The sequence below is a fragment of the Geotrypetes seraphini genome, chromosome 18 (genome assembly GCF_902459505.1).
Source record: "Geotrypetes seraphini chromosome 18, aGeoSer1.1, whole genome shotgun sequence".
Classification (NCBI taxonomy): Eukaryota; Metazoa; Chordata; class Amphibia; order Gymnophiona; family Dermophiidae; genus Geotrypetes; species Geotrypetes seraphini.
The window spans coordinates 6,228,991-6,248,426 of NC_047101.1; the positions used below are offsets into that span (position 1 = coordinate 6,228,991).

General features: G+C 43.0%; 1 protein-coding gene across 1 annotated transcript in view; it reads left to right on the forward strand.

The window, feature by feature from the left end:
- The window catches only part of LARS1 (leucyl-tRNA synthetase 1), a 47,450-nt gene extending 28,014 nt beyond the window's left edge, over nucleotides 1–19,436 (forward strand). The window contains exons 22-32 of the mRNA XM_033927507.1: nucleotides 296–359; nucleotides 463–646; nucleotides 4,627–4,717; nucleotides 6,912–7,052; nucleotides 8,559–8,699; nucleotides 9,971–10,081; nucleotides 11,821–11,931; nucleotides 13,870–13,974; nucleotides 14,816–14,911; nucleotides 16,883–17,015; nucleotides 18,808–19,436. Of these exons, the coding sequence (XP_033783398.1) occupies nucleotides 296–359; nucleotides 463–646; nucleotides 4,627–4,717; nucleotides 6,912–7,052; nucleotides 8,559–8,699; nucleotides 9,971–10,081; nucleotides 11,821–11,931; nucleotides 13,870–13,974; nucleotides 14,816–14,911; nucleotides 16,883–17,015; nucleotides 18,808–19,013 (1,383 nt within the window). The 3' untranslated portion in view covers nucleotides 19,014–19,436. The remainder of the gene's footprint in view (nucleotides 1–295; nucleotides 360–462; nucleotides 647–4,626; nucleotides 4,718–6,911; nucleotides 7,053–8,558; nucleotides 8,700–9,970; nucleotides 10,082–11,820; nucleotides 11,932–13,869; nucleotides 13,975–14,815; nucleotides 14,912–16,882; nucleotides 17,016–18,807) is intronic.

Here is a 19,436-nt window from a genome sequence, read left to right on the forward strand (position 1 = left end):
TTTGCATTCTGTGAAATGAAGCCAAACTTCTGGTTAGCTTGTATTTCTTGGATTATGTAGTTGCAGTTAAGGCAATTCTGCTGAATCTCGTCAATAAGGTGGCTTTGTTTCTGTTGTTTTAACATAGAGTAAATGAAAGCCTTGACAACTGAGACCCATTTCCATATTCTGAAGTACTTCTTTGTTATCATTAGAATTCTGACACACCTTTTGATGTTGTGTTGGGTGTGTCCTGGAATAGCTAAAGTATGGTTAAATGTATTCCCCTAAAATTCTCGTCTTGTCTCCCTTTCAGATGTCCAAGTCCACAGGAAACTTCCTGACGCTGCGTGAAGCTACTGAAAAGTTTTCTGCCGATGGTGGGTGTGGAAAGCTCTTGCATCAGTTTGCACTGCATCTTCTCTAGTACAGCACATGATAATGTTCAGTCTCTTCTTTTGCCCCCCCCCCCCCCGCCCCCAGGTATGCGTCTGGCCCTAGCCGATGCAGGTGATACTGTGGAGGATGCGAACTTCGTGGAAGCCATGGCCGATGCCGGTATTCTGCGCTTGTATACGTGGGTGGAGTGGGTGAAAGAGATGGTTGCGAACTGGGATAGTCTGAGAAGCGGACCGGCTAACACTTTCAACGATCGGGTCTTTGCAAGGTATACATGTCATAAATAACCGTCGCTTAGTTGTTAAAAAGCACTTTGAGTACCATATGGCAAACTTGCATTGAAAAGGAGTAGGGTGTGAGTTACAGTACTTTTTTTTCTGGCAGTGATATTAGATTTCCAGCAAGAGCATGAGTTTTTAGTAGGTGAAAATCCATCACAGTACATCTGGGAGACTTACTGTTGCGTATTTAGCATCTGAAGGGTAACTCTTTAGATTTTCCTGTTCTCAAATTCTTTTCTTCACACCCCCCTTATGTTCTAACCTAATCCGATTAATTCATTTTTTTTTTTTTTTTTTTAATTTTTATTGTATTTTTTCTTTTTTTCCTCCTTTCCTATTGTTTCATGTGGTTTGTTACCCCGGTTTGTTTTTTAATTTTAATGTAATTATTTTTATTTAAGATGTATTTGTGATTTAAGAAATCCAATTTTATTTCTTTGTAAAACGCTTTGTATCCTGAAAAGCGTTCAATCAAATAATAAAATAAACTTGAAACTTGAACTCTAAAACTGGATGCCTCCTTTTAGGCCCTCCCAAGCACATTCTGCAAAGTGTTCTTTGGTCTCACAGCTGATTATTTAGTGGAGCTTTTTGTATTTGCTACGTCTAAACGTCTAAACATTTTTCCTTTCCTTCTGTTAAGAACTGTCAGTATAAAAGATACTTTGATAGGCTACTGTCTTTTCAGGCAGCCATTGGAGACGAAGAATTTAGCCGGCTATTATTCAAAGCTGTCTCTTGCAAACATTTTAGAAAGCTTCTGAAAACACATTTGCAGTGGTACCCTTGGAATCCGAACTTAATCCGTTCCAGAACCCCGTTCGAGTTCCAAAATGTTAAAGAGTTCCAAGACAGTTTTTCCCATTGAAAATAATAGAAACTGGATTAATCTGTTCCTTGATCCCACAAACTCAGCAAGATCGGGCCCCCCCTGGCAGAGACAGCAACACCGGGCACACGTGGCAAGAGGCAGCAAGATCAGCAACTGCAAAGCGTTGCTCAGCCCAAAGCGGAAACAGGAAGCTGCGTCGGAGGGGAAGCTTTGGGCTGAGCAACGCTTGCAGTTCCCGTACGTTCAGATTCCGGAGCAAAATTTATTTTATTTTTTAAAGTTCAAGTTCTGGGGCGTTCGGATTCCGAGGTACCACTAAATTTGATAAATTTGTATAAAATCAGAACCGGATAACTTGTTAATCTGTATATCCTGAGACTGTCTCAGCTTCTTTTACTTGTGAACCGCATAGAGCTGCAAGGTTATGCAGCATAGAAACACCAATGTAATAGGATACTAGTAGAACCCTAGGTTTTACACACCCGCAGTTGTACCCCTTTGTTTGAGGTTATGTATATTCATTGGGGAAATCCTGAAAACCCGACTGGATTGAGGACCGACATTTGACACCCATGTCTAGTGTGTTAAAAGCAGACGTAGCATGTTGACTTGAACACATTGTATGTAAAAATTCTAATATATACTGCCTGCAAGTTTTCCGATACAGAAGGCATTTTTATGTACCTGAGAGAGAGGATAGTTTAGTGACTTGCCCAGGGTCCCAAGAAGCTGCAATGCCTTGCACTATTAGGGCTGCTTTCCTTATAGCATGGCTGACCTTGTTCTTTGGTTTTGTGCTGCTAAATAGGTCTTTTTGAGAATCAAATTCACTATAACTACCACCATTTAGTTTTCTGCCACCTTCCTGTTTGTTGTCCTTCAGGTCACCAAGGTACATGGCTCTGCTGAAAGAAAATCAGACCAGAGAATCATTTTCCCTAAGCAGTAAGAGACGGCAGCTAGCAGTTCTTTCACAAAACACATAATATCTCTTGTGGTGAGGGGTTGTCGGCTGCTCATCACGACCTTTCTTTCCTGTTCACCACACGAGGAAAGAAAGTGACCCAGAGGTGAAACTCTTATGGCTCTCTGCAGCCGTTGCAAAGCCAGCAGACTGTTAGAATCTGAGCTCATTTGTGTGCAAAGCAAAGGACTAGAGCACTCTGTTCTGGGTCAAGACTGCAGTGCAGCACTCTCGAGGAAATCGGGTTTAGTTCAGTTAGTAAAAGGATTTTATGAAAGCATTTCAGGGAAAGTCCCTTTTAAAAGAAATACGAGAGGGCTGGTTTTGGTGACATGGCTGCAGTTCTGCGCACTGCCAGAAGGAGGACCAGAGTTTAATTCCTGTCGCCTAGGCTGGCTGAGGGGGAGGGGGGGGGGGTACTAGGGTAGTTCTCGAACTTTTCTCGGGATATCTGCAATGCAGTGTATGAGATTTGATTTGCCAGAACTCCTGCTCTAGAAGCAAACTTCATAGCCCTTGAGAATGGGAGGTATCAACTGGCTAGACGTGCATCTGCTTTCAGAGCTTTCTGTGATCTATGAACTAGAGAATGACATGGTGTCAAAATTCATCACTGTCCCCGCCCCCGCGGATAACTGCAGGAAACAATCTTCATGTCATTCTTTAAGGAGAGAGGGAAGAATCAGAGTATGAATGGCCACAACCACTGACTCGCAAGCTTTGCGTTGAAGAATGCTGGTGTTGAAGGACCGAGGTTGAGAATGAATTTCTGGTATCCAGAGCAGATATTGTGATGTCATAATGCCTCATTCCACCAGTGCCTAAGAGCCAATCACATCAGTGATGTCACAATGGCTTCATTATCCTTGGCTCACATAAGAATCAGAGTATGAATGGCCACAACCACTGACCCGCAAGCTTTGCTTTGAAGAATGCTGGTGTAGAAGGACTGAGGTTGAAATGGACACTAGAAAATGACATGGGATTATTTCTTATGGTTATCCGCGGGCTCGGGAACAGTGACGAATTTTGTCACCGTGTCATTCTCTACTATGAACTGACCAAGGGGCCGATGCAGAAAGCTGGCACTGGTGAAGTGCGCACTCAGTGGGAGGTCTGTACCAGTTTTATGGCTGCCTAATGCAGAGAAGCATTTCGAGTATTAGGTAACGCCGCCTGGAATGCAGAGAAGTACGCAGAAGACTTTGGGAGCACAGAACACTAGGTCTGAGAAGGTGTTGAAGGTTTTTAGTTTGTTCTAATGCAGAGGATTTAATACCACTTGATTCTTTCTCGCCACGAGCATAACTGATGCCCTGATTTTAAGAGAGAACAGGAGGCGACGGTTCTGTACACAGGGTCCAAGCAGAACAAAGTAATATCTACCCATAAATTCCAGCACTGCAGACATTTTGTGCACAAGACGTTTGTGCCAGGCTGGTATTTATCTGCAGAGTGACATTCCATGACGTGCACGGTTTTCGCTTTGCTTGAACATCTGGCACCTCTCTAGCTGCTTTTGGCTCAGAATTTTGTGTGCATTTGGCTGGTAGGCTTATTCTGATTTTAACGTGCAAGTTCTACGTGCTTCATCCGATTGGCTTACTGTAAGAGGTGGGCAAAACGCTTTCTTTATGCTCATGTAAGAAGCTGTACGCTCAGCCATTTGCAGGGCTTTGTGCATTAAAACTCCCAAGGACTTTTGCTGCAAGGCTTAATGAGATGGGGGTGGAGAGAGGGATTATTTTAAAAAATAAAATAAAAGGAAAAAAAGGCCAGCTTGATGGGACGCTCTTTCAGTTTGTACGCTCCACTTCTGGGTCCACCGGGATACTGCAGTGACGGCATTCGCAGCCCTCCCTCCCCTGGTGCAGGAAGGCATGTCCCGACCATAGCACATTAGCATCATCCGGTGGTCAGATATATGGCCGCCAATTACAAGGATCATTTACTGCATTGACTGAACAAAGTAGATTGGGGAGGGGGGGGGGGGGGAAACCTCTTGAGGAAGTGTGAATGAAGGCTCATGTGCACTGTGATTGAGCTGGGAGCCCAAAAGAGTAGGACAAAAACTGTCAACAGTAAAAAAAAAAGAAAAGAGAGAAAGATGAATAAGCTGCAAGTGAAGACGCTTATAAGATCCAGCACTAACTGTCCTTATTGTTTCCTAGTGAAATAAATGCAGGAATAATAAAGACGGATCAGAATTATGAGAAGATGATGTTTAAGGAAGCTTTGAAAACGGGATTTTTTGAGTTTCAGGTAGGTTTGATCTTTCTTCCCTGCTTTAATAGGAGGAGGAGTGTGTGGCGCAGGGGTTGGATCTACAGCCTCAGCACCCTGGGGTTGTGGGTTCAAACCCCGCGCTGCTCCTTGTGACCCTGGGCAAGTCACTTAATCCTCCATAGCCCCAGGTACGTTAGATAGATTGTGAGCCCACCGGGACAGATAGGGAAAATGCTTGTAAAACCGCTTAGATAACCTTGATAGGCGGTATATAAAATCCTAATAAAAACTTGAAAAAAAAAAAACAAAAAAAAACTTGAATACAAGTACAGTAGACTCTCTGTTAACCGGAGCTCAAAGAAACCAGAACTCTCAAGCAACCAGCAAAGAAATACTGTAATACTTTTAAATAAAAATAAAATCAGTTTCTGGCAGAAATATAAGTGTAAACTCGGCACGCCACACCTGACTACGCCCACGCTTTGCCTACTACATGTCCGCTAGTTTGTCTGGAACAGTTTATGGTATGGCTTAGTAAGGGGTATAATATTTTTTTTAGGCCTATTTTTAATAGTCACTCTCAAGCAACCAGAAACTGCATCTATCAATCCCCGTGGGTGCCAGTTAATGGAGAGTCTACTATAATAGCTCACAGGATCCATTTCTCGGCTAAGCTCACAGACCAGGCCATATTCATCCTTCATTCGATAACCTGCTGTAATTCAGATGAGCTTTTAATTCACCCTGACTCTTGACCTACAGGTCACTGTTTAACTGGACATTTGGGTTTTGTTTACTAATTAACTCCCTTTATTAAATTTGAAAACGTACATCCAAAAGAGAATATTTACACCCATCAAAGGTAATAAACTACCCAAAGTCCTGATGTTGATGGTCTTCTTTCTTCTGATCTGAGAGAGAAAGATGTTATATTTCGTGGACATAAAGTGACGTTTGAATTTTATAGATTTTGGTAAGGATTGTTTTCCTTCCATTTAAGTATTCCAAAAACTAGAAACAAGAGAATGCAATCAGAAGTATGGATAACAGTGGGTCTGGTTTATTTCTTTTCCTCTTCTCCTCTGGAACACATCGCCAGAGGTTGTGGTAAGAGCGGATAGTGTAGCTGGTTTTAAGAAAAGGTTTGGACAAATTCCTGGAGGAAAAGTCCATAGTCTGTTATTGAGAAAGACATGGGGGAAGCCACTGCTTGCCCTGGATCGGTAGCATGGGGACCTGGATTGGCCACTGTGAGAATGGGCTACTGGGCTTGATGGACCATTGTTTTGGCCCAGTAAGGCTAATATGTTCTAAACTGAACTAAACCTTAGGTTTGTATACCGCGCCATCTCCACAAGCGTAGAGCTCGGCACGGTTTACAGGGTTAGGTTGAAAAGGAGCTACAATGAAGGGTTATAGGAAAGGAGCTAGGAAGATAAAGAGGGACAGGGTACCAAAGAGCGGGAGGTGTTAGATTTTTGAAAAGAGCCAAGTTTTCAGGTGTTTGCAGAAGGATTGGAGGGAGCTTGAAATTCTGAGCGGGGATGCGAGGTTGTTCCAGAGTTCTGTGGTTCTAAAGGGGAGGGATGTTCCTAGTTTTCCTACGCTGGATATACCTTTTGCAGAGGGGAATGATAGTTTCAGTTTTGGGGAGGATCTAGTGGAATTAGGGTTAGAGGAGTTCCAGAAGAATGGGATAACGGGAGGGAGGATGCCATGTAGGATCTTGAAGGCTAAACAGGCACATTTAAAGAGGACTCTGGAGTGAACTGGGAGCCAGTGAAGTTTGGACAGGAGTGGGGAGACATAGTCGAACTTGCCTTTTGCGAAAATAAGCTTGGCCGTGGCGTTCTGGATTAGCTGAAGTCTATAGATGGAGTTGCAATAATCCAGTCTAGAGAGGATGGTGGATTGAACAAGGAATATTGGGAGAGAGCATTTTATGTTCACTCTTCACTATTAGAACGGCAGTGTTGAGTGCCGCCTCGGATCCTTTATGGTGAAGTGATGTTAGAGTAGCAGAGAAAATTGCACTTATATTTCAATCTCTTGAAAGAAAAATCTATGTTGCAGCCATTTTTTCTTTTTCCTCTAGTAAACCTTAATAGTTTTGGTGTTCAAATTTTTTTGAAGGTACCTATTGAAAGAAAATTAGGTTTTCTTCGAAATGCTTATCATTGACAGCTGTCGCATTGAAAGCAATTTTATTTTTGTCCTTCCTGTGTTTCAGGCTGCAAAAGACAAGTATCGTGAGCTGGCCATTGAGGGGATGCACAGGGAGTTGGTCTTCCGCTTTATCGAAGCTCAGACGCTTCTCCTGGCTCCAGTCTGCCCTCATTTGTGTGAGCACATCTGGGGTCTCCTGGGAAAGGTATGGAGTCACTGAGGAGAAAAGATGACTGCAGGAGGGCTGGGAAAGGGAATGAATTGGTAACAGTAAGTAAAATCGACCTCCTGGTGCATTCAGGCATGGAACAGTTTTGCAATAAAATGACCATTAGTGCTTCCTATAGCGTTTGATTTATATGCAGTGTTTCAATAAGCTTTGTTTTGTCAAACCTGCATATTCTGGATATTTGTTTTGGTGCTCCCTAATCTCTCATTGGTCACGCTTCTGACTCAAAATTAGGGGGTCAGTTATTCTGCTCGGAATTCCAGTGCCAGGCCATGTCCAGACTATGGCATTGAATATTTGGTTAAATGTGGTAGCCAGCCATGAAGCACCGCATAAACATAGAAACATGATGGCAGATAAAGGCTAAATGGCCCATCCAGTCTGCCCATCCACAGTAACCATTATCTCTTTCTCTCTCCGAGAGATCCCACTTGCCTATCCTAAGCCCTTTTGAATTCAGACACAATAGAAACATAGAAACATGATGGCAGATAAAGACCCAAATGGCCCATCCCGTCTGCCCATCCGCAGCATCCACTATCTCCTCCTCTCCCTATTGGCTAAGGCTCTTAACATTTGCATCTCCTCTTCCTATAGCCTAAGTCTCTTTATAGCTGCATTGTGATATCATAGAACTTTATGGTTATAGAAACACTGTAACATGATGGCAGATAAAGGCCAAATGGCCCATCCAGTCTGCCCATCCACTATTTTCTCCTTTCCTTCTAGGCTAAGGCTCTTTATACTTGCATTGTGAGGTCATAGAGCTTTATGGTTATAGAAACAGAGACATTCTCTTCAGTCACAGCTGGGAAATTTTAAATAAACTTCTTTCATTTACTTCACTTATCTTCACAGACCTCAGCAACACCAATTAAGACTCAAAAACTCTCATTGTCCCAAAGCTTTTACGTGTCAGATCGTCCGTCATCGGTCATTACTTCACTTCACTGTTTTCACTTTATATACTCAATATACTACTACTTATACATAAACTTATTTAAATATTTATAAATAACTTAGCTTAAAAAGCTTGAATGCCTTGCTCTATCCGGCCAGGGGTATTTAGTATCCAACTTGTTTTGCCAAAAATTGCTTTCTCAAGGACCTCCTGCTATAAAAATAGAACACAAACGACTTTTACCTGTCTTTATTACATAACCTTCCTTAGCAATATTTAGGAGTAATCTCCACATACTGTACCTTCCGTTGATGCCACAAATACCTCTCATACCCCCCACTAACATTTAGAGCAGTCCCTGTCCTGAAGGACCACCAGGCCAATTGGGATTTCAGGCTAGCCCTAGTGAATATGCATGAGAGAGATTTGCATATAATGGAAGTGACAGGCATGCAAATCTGCTCCATGCCGAGTGCCATTTCAGTGCTTTTAGCATGCATTCTAGATCTATTTGCAGTGAAGCTAAGGCAGGTGCTGTGTGTTAATATCGTATCTCGCCCTCTTCCTTCTGAAAATAAAAGCCAGGTTCCATCATGAAAGCATCCTGGCCAGTGGCTGGTCCTGTTGATGAAGTTCTCATACGCTCATCCCAATATCTGATGGAGACGGCTCATGATCTCCGGCTCCGTTTCAAGAGCTATCTGGCTCCGGGTAAAGGAAAGGTAAGTGAATACGACATCTATATGAAAGACCAGACAGTCTTTCGGTTTTCATACACTTATTTCAAAGCTGACGAGGGAAGCAAATCTAACATCCATCTAAGTGTCTGTTCAGCGCTGGTGCCCTTTTAGCGATTTTTTTATTTTGGGAGCCTAGTGGCGCAGTTGTGACAAGTTAGGGCGTTATCGCAGAATTCCTTGGACCGTGTGGTTTTGTTAGTCTTCTGTCACGGCTGTGCGGCGTTGCATTACATGCGTACGTGGAGCAGTGAAGAGCCTGATCTAGGCTTTCGGAAAATGCCTAAATGCACTGTACTTGTTGAAACAGAAAAGGGCCACAGCTAGCTCTTGGCTAATAACATTGGGTCTCCGTGTCTTAAAAAGGAATCCCTGAGTAGAGAATGACACGGTGACAGAATTCATCACCATTCCTGTCCCCGTGGATAATTGTGGGAAACCATCCCCATGTCATTCTTTAAGAAGAGAGGGAAGAATCAGAGTATGCATTGAAGAAAGACTGAGGTTGAGAGAGACACTAAAGAATGACAGCTTCTGGTATCCAGAGCAGATATTGTGATGTCATAATGCCTCATTCCACCAATGCCTAAGAGCCAAACTCCATCAGTGATGTCACAATGGCTTCATTATCCTATACTTGGCTCACATAAGAATCAGAGCATGAATGGGCTCAGCCACTGACCCTCAAGCCTTGCACTGAAGAATGCTGGTGGAGAAGGACTGAGGCTGAGATAGACATGGGATAGTTTCCTGCTGTTATCGGCAGGGATGGGAACGGTGATAAATTCTGTCAAGAAGAATTATTTTCTCTGGTTACTCCCGAGTCTGCTCCCTTCCACGTCTCATGCCTGAGCTTCCTGTTTAATTGAAAGAGACTTGCTTCCTGTCCACAGATGTATTTAAGGGGAGGAGTTATCGATGCGGCCTTCTGTTAAGGGATATTTTACCAAAGCTGATGCTGTTTTAGTCCCATTTTATTCAGTGGCATGACTTGTGGTAAAATAGCCTGTCTACGTTGATAAATCCACCCTCCTGCATTACATAATATCATAACATAAATTATTTCTATACTGCATAGCTGGCAAGTTGAATACAGGTTACAAATATTAAAAGAAATGGTACAACTTAATAAGATTTGATTAATTAATAAACAAGGGTGTCTTCAATTGCTTTCGAAAATGACAATAAGACACCGGGTTTACATATCCCCTTATATCAGTGAGTTGTTGTAATTTTTGTTCTGTCTGAATCTGTAGAAAGGTGAAAAGCAGCCATTACCGAAGCCTTCGCACTGCACCATCTATGTGGCTAAGAACTACCCACCGTGGCAGCACACCACCCTCTCGCTTTTGCGTAAACACTACCAGGTAAAACTGTGTTTTTTGTTTTTTTTTTGTAGCATCTGAAAGAGGTAAAATCTGTTAAAATGCAAGGAGGGAGTGACATGCTAAAATAAGATAGAGGTTGCATTTTCCTTCTGGGAAACCCTATGTCTTCCCCAAATCCAAAACAGACTGAGGAAAGAGACTCTGGCTGCTGCTGGAAGAGAGGTTCAGCCTCATTTTAGCTTGCAGGGAATCCTGGAATTTGAAAAAAGTAATCCAGCCTGACGCAAGTTAGACAAATGGGTCAAAGCACCCACACTTGATGGCATAGCGAGGGTGAGAGGTGCCCCGGGACGGTGGTGTCCCCCTTCCCTCCCCCCTCCTGCCACACTCTTCCCCTTCCCTTCCCCCAAACTTCTTTGACGTTCCCGGCACGAGCAGCAACTCCGACCTTCAGGACTTCTCAGTAGCTCCTGCCTAGATTGGAGAGGCAGGAGCAGGTCTTGCAGGCCTCTTTCTCCCACTGAGGAGCGTGATTCTGTCCTGCCTGTGGGTTTTGTTCTCGCCATGTACAAGGCATATCGCACGCCCGCGGCTGGTGGTCCTGTCTTCTCTTCGGGTTCTTCGGCCTCATCCGGGTGGTTGTCTTTGTCGGCGTAAGCACCTCTGCCTCCCCTGCCTAAGTGGCTGCGTGTTTCGTGGGAGGACATTGTGTTCCTGGACGATGTTTTGTCCCCTGATGAGGACCTGGGACTCTCTGGGGACCTGCAGGACCCTCCAGGGAGGAGTGAGAGGGCCTTGCTCCTGCTACAGAGACTCCTGCTGGACCACCAGGTACATCGGTAGGCCCGGGGAGGTGGGGGGAGATTAAAATGTCGGGGTCTGAAGAGCCGCTGGTTGCTGACCCTCTGGTCTAGAGTAATCTCTGAAAAAGTGGGGAGTGGGACGGTGCACATCAACCTTGGGATCAACTACTTTGTACTTCGTTTTGTGCACGGCTTTGCTGCTGACTTATTGGAGTTTTCCTCTAAGCGCACTTCTCTCCTCTGATGCCGACACTGGTCCTCTCCCCCTCACAGCGGCTGGCCTACGAAGCTCCACCCTGCTGGGACAGGGCAGCAGCGTCCGAGGAGGAGGGAAGCCGCAGGGTAGTTTAACTTATGGGCTGGCGATGTCGCGGCCCTGAGCATTTGGCACCCTTTAGCACCGGCACCCTGAGCCAGAGCCTCTTCTGGTCCATAAGCTAAGCCGGCCCTGCCTGGAGGAAAAGTCCACGAAAGCTATTAACTTGGTAAGCCCGAGGGAGCTGTTCCTTATCCCTGGAAATGAGTTTATGAGAAATGGATCCACCTTTTGGAACCTTCAGGCTGGTTGGATGGACCTTTGCTGGACTCCATCGTGGCTCATTTTATGTTGTGTAATCAAGAGCAATATTACCTTCCGTTTCCTACCAATATTGGGTCTCTTTCGGCCAGGCGTACTGCCAGCTTTCCTGGTCCTCCTAGGCTGCACAATTGACTGGAGTGCAGCAAGCTGAGAACCTGGGGAGCCCAGTTCAAATCCCACTACCTCTCCTTGTGTTCCTGGTCAAGTCACTTACCCCTCCCCAAACCCACCACATTGCCTCAGGTACAAACTCACATTGTGAGCCCTCTAGGGACAGAAAAATATATAAGGCCTGGATATATATATAAGAAATAAATCAAAGCAGCTGTATGTTAAATCGTTTCCAATGAATGTTCTGTACGCTTTCTCTTCATCTGCTCTGCCTGGCCGTGAAGGCCAGTGGAGGCCACTTGCCAGATAACAAGGTGATTGCCACTGAGCTTGGAGCCCTGCCGGAGCTGAGGAAGTACATGAAGAGAGTTATGCCATTTGTTGCCATGATCAAGGTGAGTTTTGGAATTTGTGGGAGGGCAGGCAGGGTAAGATCAAACCAGTACTTGTGACTAGTAGACTTTCCGTTATGGTGGTTATTGCGTTGGTAAAAACCAAACACACTTCTGCTTTGTCATCAGAAACAAAACAGGTTCCAATGTGTATCACATTCATTAAGAATTGCCATAGTTTGCAGTTGTTGGGCGATAGGCAATTAACACACAGGACCGGTCCAAGATCCTTTTATCCAAGATTCCGAAAAGCTCTGAAAGCCGAAATTTGATACAAACCAGAAATAGTAAATTTCCCCCGACGTGACACATGCCGAAACCAAGCACAGGTGCATGCATTCCTCCCGATCTCTGCGCAATTCGTGTTGGAGGGATGGAAAGTGGAGAGCTGCAGATTTCAGGGTGGCAGTGAGCAGCAGAAACGGTTGGAGGGCTGGAAAACTAAACTAAAGCTTAACTTTGTATACCGAGTCATCATTCTGAGAAGGCACGACTTGATTTACAGCAGTGGTCTCAAACTCGCGGCCCGGGGGCCACATGCGTCCCGCCAGGTACTATTTTGAGGCCCTCGGTATGTTTATCATAATCACAAAAGTAAAATAAAACAGTTTCTTGATCATATGTCTCTTTAGCTATAAATGACAATATTATTATTAAGAGTTGGCCAAAAGGAAATATTTATAAACTATGAAGAGTTTTACCTCGTGCAAAATTGTCATTTCTTTAACAAGACATTAACTATTTTTTCTGAGGCCCTCCAAGTACCTCCAAATCCAAAATGTGGCCCTGCAAAGGGTTGGAGTTGGAGACCACTGGCTTAACTGTAACCATGACATCCTGTTTGTCTTTGGGAAGCAGAGTTGAGATTGTGATGTCATAATGCCTCATTCCACCAATAAGAGCCAACCTCATCAGTGATGTCACAATGGCTTGATTGTCCTGTTCTCCCCTCTGCCCTCCAACCCAGCCAGCAGATTAACCCTTCCCCTTAACTCAGTGGTCTCAAACTCACGGCCCGCCAGGTACTATTTTGAGGCCCTCAGTATGTTTATCATAATCACAAAAGTAAAATAAAACAGCTTCTTGATCATATGTCTCTTTAGCTACAAATGACAATATTATTACTAAGACTTGGCCAAAAGGAAAGATTTATAAACTATGAAGAGTTTTACCTCATGCAAAATTGTCATTTCTTTAACAAGACATTAACTATTTTTTCTGCGGCCCTGCAAGTACCGACAAATCCAAAATGTGGCCCTGCAAAGGGTTTGAGTTTGAGACCACTGGTTTACAGCAATTAAATAAACAAGGAACGATTTACAAATGATAAACAGAAGATAATGGCAAAATTTCAGAAGAATTAATTTTCAAAATGTTAGGTAAATACAGTAGAGAAGTTTTTAAAGATTTACGGAAAAATTGAAATGAACTGGAACTCCTTAAAAAAGCGGAGATCATTCCAGAGTTGAGAGAGTTTAAAGACCAAAGATTGACTGAAGATCTTGACTCCTTTAATCCCTTTTTTAGAAGGAAGGGAGAGTTTAAATTGTTGGATACCTCTTGCAAAGGAGAATCGGTAAACGTTCCAAAATAAAGGAATAAGAGGATTAAAGATACCATGTAGAATTTTAAAAGAAATACAGGCGCATTTGAATTGAATGGAAAGTGGCTGACTTAACATTTTCATTCCGAAAACCGAAATAAGCCCGATCCCAAGGATTTTGGATAAAGGATTTTGCCTGTGGTCTCAGTTTAGTAGAGACTCCTATGGTTTTTTTGTAGTGCTTTTTTTTTTTTTTTTAAACAAACCCCAAATCAGTTCACCGAGTTGCCAGGACTCTGCTACTTGTGGGGTCGGATGTCATCTTGCTTCTCTGTAGACTTCAGTTACTTGATTCCCTTCAGTCTAAAAGGAATTTTTTTTTCTTCTTCACATATTAGGAGAGTCTGGAGAAGAAAGGTCCCCGTGTGCTTGACCTGGAGTTGGAGTTTGATGAGCAGGCTGTCCTAATGGCAAATCTCGTTTACCTGACCAACTCATTGGAGGTTAGAATTCCTGCTGCATGCTACCAGCCATCAGGAATACAGAGGACAGAGCTGAAGCCAGAAAGAACTCGGTGGAGGCTTTCCAAGTTGACTAAAGTTTTATTTCATTCTCTCTCTTCAATGTTCCTTTTCTTTTCCTCTTCTGTTTTTAGATGATTTCTTCAGGCTCTTATCTCCCTACACTTTTTCAGATCCCTTCCCCTTCACGTTTCTTTGTAGGGCTGCAGAAACTGGCCAAAATGTTTCAGGCAGTCTTTGTCAGGAGGGAGCAGAAACAGAGAGTCACTCCTGCAAGTTCTTAGTGTATCGCAAACTGTGTGACTCCTGAAATTTTAGGAGTGCTGCGAGACGCTGGGGAGAAGGAGAGACATCAGGGCTGACTGACTGCCTACAGGAGGTGCCTCCCCCTTCTCTCCTCACGTCTTCCCTGCTGGCACCTGCCACTGGCAGCTCAGGACCCGTCTGGAGGGCCTTGGCACGTGTGCGGCTCGACAAAGTTTGCGGGATGCTGTCATAGGATCTTCTCATGCAATAGCTTTTGGTGGTAGTTTTTTGGAATGCAGCTCCTGTTTGCTAATGAGTCCAGGAAGAGAATCTGTGTATCTGGCACAAGCAAAGCTCCAAATTCTAGAAAACACTTTGGCTGTGTTTTGAGGGATACTTTTTTTTTTTTTTACTATAACTTCTGTATTGGTTCTCAAATGCAAAGATTTTCACTTTAAAAGAAACCACCTGGGGAAAAACTTCAGGGATTTGCATCTGGTTGTTTTTTGTTTTTTTCTATGAAAAAAAAGTTTTATTTTGAAAATGCCAAACAGAATGCATTATTGCTTCCTCTCAGCTGGATCGCATTGACGTCAAGTTTGCCTCTGAAGCGGATGATAAAATAAAAGAAGAATGCTGTCCCGGGAAGCCATTTTCAGCATTCAGTATGGAGGTGAGTATTGACCGGCACGTTTGCTGGAAGGATGACTTTGAAATTTTGGGACTTGCTTTTCAAGGTGAGCTTTCTTTTGGGCATGCTAGGTATTTCCAGGTTCCCGGAGAGCTTCCGATCTAAGCATGTATCGGAGCCAGTGGAGGGTTAATTGACTTGTCCAAAATCACTTTGTCAGCTTGCTGCGTTAACAGTAGGTTGTGTCTCCCCTTTTGGTGCCTGCCGCAGACATTTGGTTTTGAAAGAATGGTCTTAGTGTGGGTGATGACTGTAAGGTTTGTTAGTGGCCCCCACAATATATGGTTGGTGGGGGTCACTTGAGAGGCGCCCTTACAAACGCCAGGTCCCAGGTTCAGTTCCCTCACAGATGACTCACCAGGAAGTAGAATCAAAGAGGCACAGCCAGAGGTGATTGCATAAAGAATATATTATAAGCATTACAATTAAGCATTACAATTAATGAGAGAGCAAAGCAGTTTCCCTGCCTTACATAGTTCAGAGAGTCTTAAGTTCTAGGGAGAGCCAGAGAGAGAGAAAGGGAGATGGGGTGATAGTCTAAGTTTCGGGTTCCAGAGATCGGCTAGAGAGAGAGAGAAAGAAAGAAAGAACAAGAGAGCCAAGACCAAAGAGCCAAGAGATAGATATAGATTGTTGTGTGTTGCAGAGAGGAGGCTTTTATAGCTTGGAATCTTATTCTGAATATAGAAACTATTGTATGTCCCAGTATCTTTCTGTTTAGAATTTGTAAACTGTTTGAAACAATGGTTAATTTAATTGACAAGGAGGGTGTGATACTTGCAGGCATGGTAGATGGGATTAGTCTCTGGCTTCTTTGTCCCATTCAAGCAGCCTATCTTCTTGATAAACAATTCAGTCTGGCTGAATGATTAATGTATGTGAATTCTGTGCAGAAGCACAGAATTCTGCGTCCAGAGTCAGATTGATATAATTTCCCATAGGCCTTCGCTGACATTAGTAATGCCAACTAAGAATGTTAGCAATAGCTATGCTGACAATGACCTGGCAGTTTCCTCCCCAGTCAGAATCATTCACAACTAGCTATATTTTGCAATCATAAGCCTCACCAGTGAGTGCTGGATGTTCCATCCCAGGGCATGGTGGGGGTGAGAAGGAGGCAGCAGTTGGAGTCACAGAGCACTGCCTCTGTGACATCTCCAGGTGACCTGGGTAACAGAAGGCCTGATGCGGGGATTGAACCAGAGGCCCTTTTAATACTAATGCACTGGGATGGTCCAGGATATATACCAATTTTTATAACACCATGAGAGATTCATACTGGGAGAGGAGGGAGATGACTTCACTTCTCCGTAACATAAGAATATCCATACTGGGTCGGACCAATGGTCCATCAAACCCAGTATCCTGTTTCTAAAAGTGGCCAATTCAGGTCACAAATATCTCTGGCAGAAACCCAAATAGTAGGAACATTCCATGTTATCAATCCAGAAAAAGCAGTGGCTTCCCCCATGTCTGTCTCAATAGCAGACTGTGGACTTTTCCTCCAGGAACCTGTCCAAACCTTTCTTAAACCCAGCTATGCTAACCACTTCTTTTGACAATGAGTTCCAGAGCTTAACTATTCTTTGAGTGGAACAAAAATATTTCCTCTCTTTTAAAAAAAGTATTTCCTTGACTATCCCTCTCTTTTTTTTTAAAGGGTGAAAATTTATTCACTGTTCTTCTTGTACACCACTTAGGATTTTATAGATTTCAGTCATATTCACCCCCTCACCAAAATTACATTTAGTCCAATGAAGACCTTCTATTTGTAATTGTGTTTTTGAACTAAACCCATAATCAAAACACAGATTCTATTTTGAAATGCTTTTTTTTTTAATCATTTTGCCCAACTTTTCCTTTTATTGCTTTAAATGTTCTTCATCTGTCTGGTGTTGACCAAGAACGTAATCCTGGATCTTTGTTTTTTTTTTACTCTTGTCTGTCCACTAGCCTGGTGTGCCTGTGTTTTTTGTGAATCCTCAGCCGGCAAACGGGCACTTTTCTGCCAAAATCGAGGTGAGGCAAGGAGACGGCAGGGATGCTATCATTCGACGTATAATGAAGATCGACAGAGGAATTAAAGGTAAGGGTCAGTAGGTCAGATCACACACACACAGTGCACAGCGCACAGTCTGTTCTTGCTAGTTGCGTTGCTATGGTTCCTAAAAACGTTCGCAAATATATAACGAAACCCTGAAGGGTCCTTTTACTAAGGCACGCTAGCCGTCTAGTGCACGCTGTAATGGATGCGTTAGCTAAAAGTCTAGCGTGCCTTAGTAGAAGGACCCCTCAGTCTACGGGGAAAATAGAGGTTAGGTTCCAGCAGTACAAGTTGTGCCTCAAAACCGTGGAAAGTGAACGGAAAATAGGGTTAGGTTCCTGTGTGGGACAGCCCTGTAATTTAATCTGCGGAAACATGGGATCTGTGTCTGGAAGCAAACGCCTGACCGCAAAGTGAAAGCAAAGAAAGCTGGCTAGTTTTGGGTTGGTTTGTTTGGTTTTTTTTTAAAGTGCTGGTTTGCGAACACAGCGGTGCAAATGGGGAATATTGGTAGCAATTGATGCAACCGTGGATATGCAAAATCGCACATCAGAAACATGTGAATAACGAGAATGGACTGCATGTGTGTGTCCTATGTGTGTGGGGGGGATATAAAAATGGAGAAAAATATAGCTTTCAGTCCTTAGCCCTACTCCTCTGCCCTCCAACCCAGCTCGCTGATTAATTATTCCCCTTAACTATATCCATTGCATCCTGTTTGTCTTGCCTGCTTAGATTGTAAGCTCTTTGGAGCAGGAAATGTTTTCTTACTCTTTGGCACTCATCTGGTAGCGCTATAGAAATAATTAATAGTATCTAATCTTTGATTTTTTTTAATTTTTTTTTATACCGATTCATCCCAACAGGAGGGCTCGACTCGGTTAATAAAATATTAATAAAATTATACAGGAGATTAGAACAGAAACTATATCTTTTAGGCCAGAATTTTATCTTTTACGATTGATTATTTGAAAAAGAAGGATCAGTAGTACATTTCTGAAATAAATATGTCTTCAGTACTTTATGAAAAGTGGGTAGATGAGAGAGAACTCTAATTATAGAAGGAAGGTCATTCCAGACTTTTACGAATAAAAAAGAAAATGATCGACGGAAATTGGCCATAGTTTTTCTTCCGTTAACAGTTTATATTTCTGAGGGCTCCTAGAATTAGAGATTTCTTGTGAATTAAATGAGACAGGAACCAAAGGAGAAAAAAATACCATATAGGATTTTGAAAATTACAGTTGCACATTTAAATTGGATCCTCCAGTAAACAGGAAGCCAGTGAAAGGATCTCAGTAAAGGTGTGACATGATCATATTTATGTTTACCGTATATCAGTTTTGCCACTGTATTCTGGTAGTGGTAGTAGAAAAATAAAGTCAGATAAAGCCCATATGGCCTATCCAGTCTGCCCATCCATAACATCTACTCTCCAGTTCAGTCCCTTACAGTCCCTATGTATTTGTTCCAAGCTTTCTGAAGTCAATTAGTTTTCATCTGTACTTGCTCCACTATGTTTTTCACTAGGGATCTTTTGGCATAACGCAGTACACGTTACATTACATTGGTGTCTTCTATCCTGCCGATACCTTTCAGTTCTAGGCTTGGGCACTCCCAGGGAGATTACAAGGTTGATAGATATACAGTACTCCCACAATATTTGCGGGGGTTCTGTTCCAGGAACCCCCGCGAATGTTGAAAAACCGCAAATACGTTTTTTTTCCCCTGTGTGGTTTCTTTTTGTTATTGTTGACAACGAGGGAAATTGTTCCGTAAAATCTGATACTTGTAATTTCATTCAACCACTTGTTTGGCTGTTCTTTTCTTGTAGACCCCTCAAAAGTGAAGCTAATGCGATTTGAGGACCCTCTTCATGGACCCCGACGTGTGCCTATCCTAGGCAGAGAAGAATTGGGAAAGGCGCCTATCTCGGAGCAAGCTGCTTTTCACGTAGATCTCCACGAAAAGAGAGTTCACATCCTGGATAATGGGATGAAAGCGGAGATCGGAGACACCATCGTCTACCTTGTTCACTAAGTTGGTTGAGGAGAGGAACTGTTGTGTTTGGTCAGCATTTGGTAGAACCTGTTTTCTGCCATGACTTGGTACACAGAAATACTTTCCTTTAACCCAACAGCTGAAATTAGATGTCTTACCCTTATTTTGTAGAAAGTTATCCCTATTTTGTAGAAAGTGCTATAAGGATCTTATAAACTAGACTGATGGATAAATGACACTATTTTTCGAAGGACTGAACTAGCCATTGCATGAGTAAGCAGGTCTACACTAGACATCCTCAAGACATTAAAAGTTGTGAGAACGCAGTTGTATGTACAATTTTCAAATACTTTTCAAGAGCCACATTGCATGACATATTTAAAGAAGTATATTTATTTTGTTGGGGGGGGTTCTCAAAATTTTATCCATATGTCACTTTCTCAATAAATATTTATGCATCCC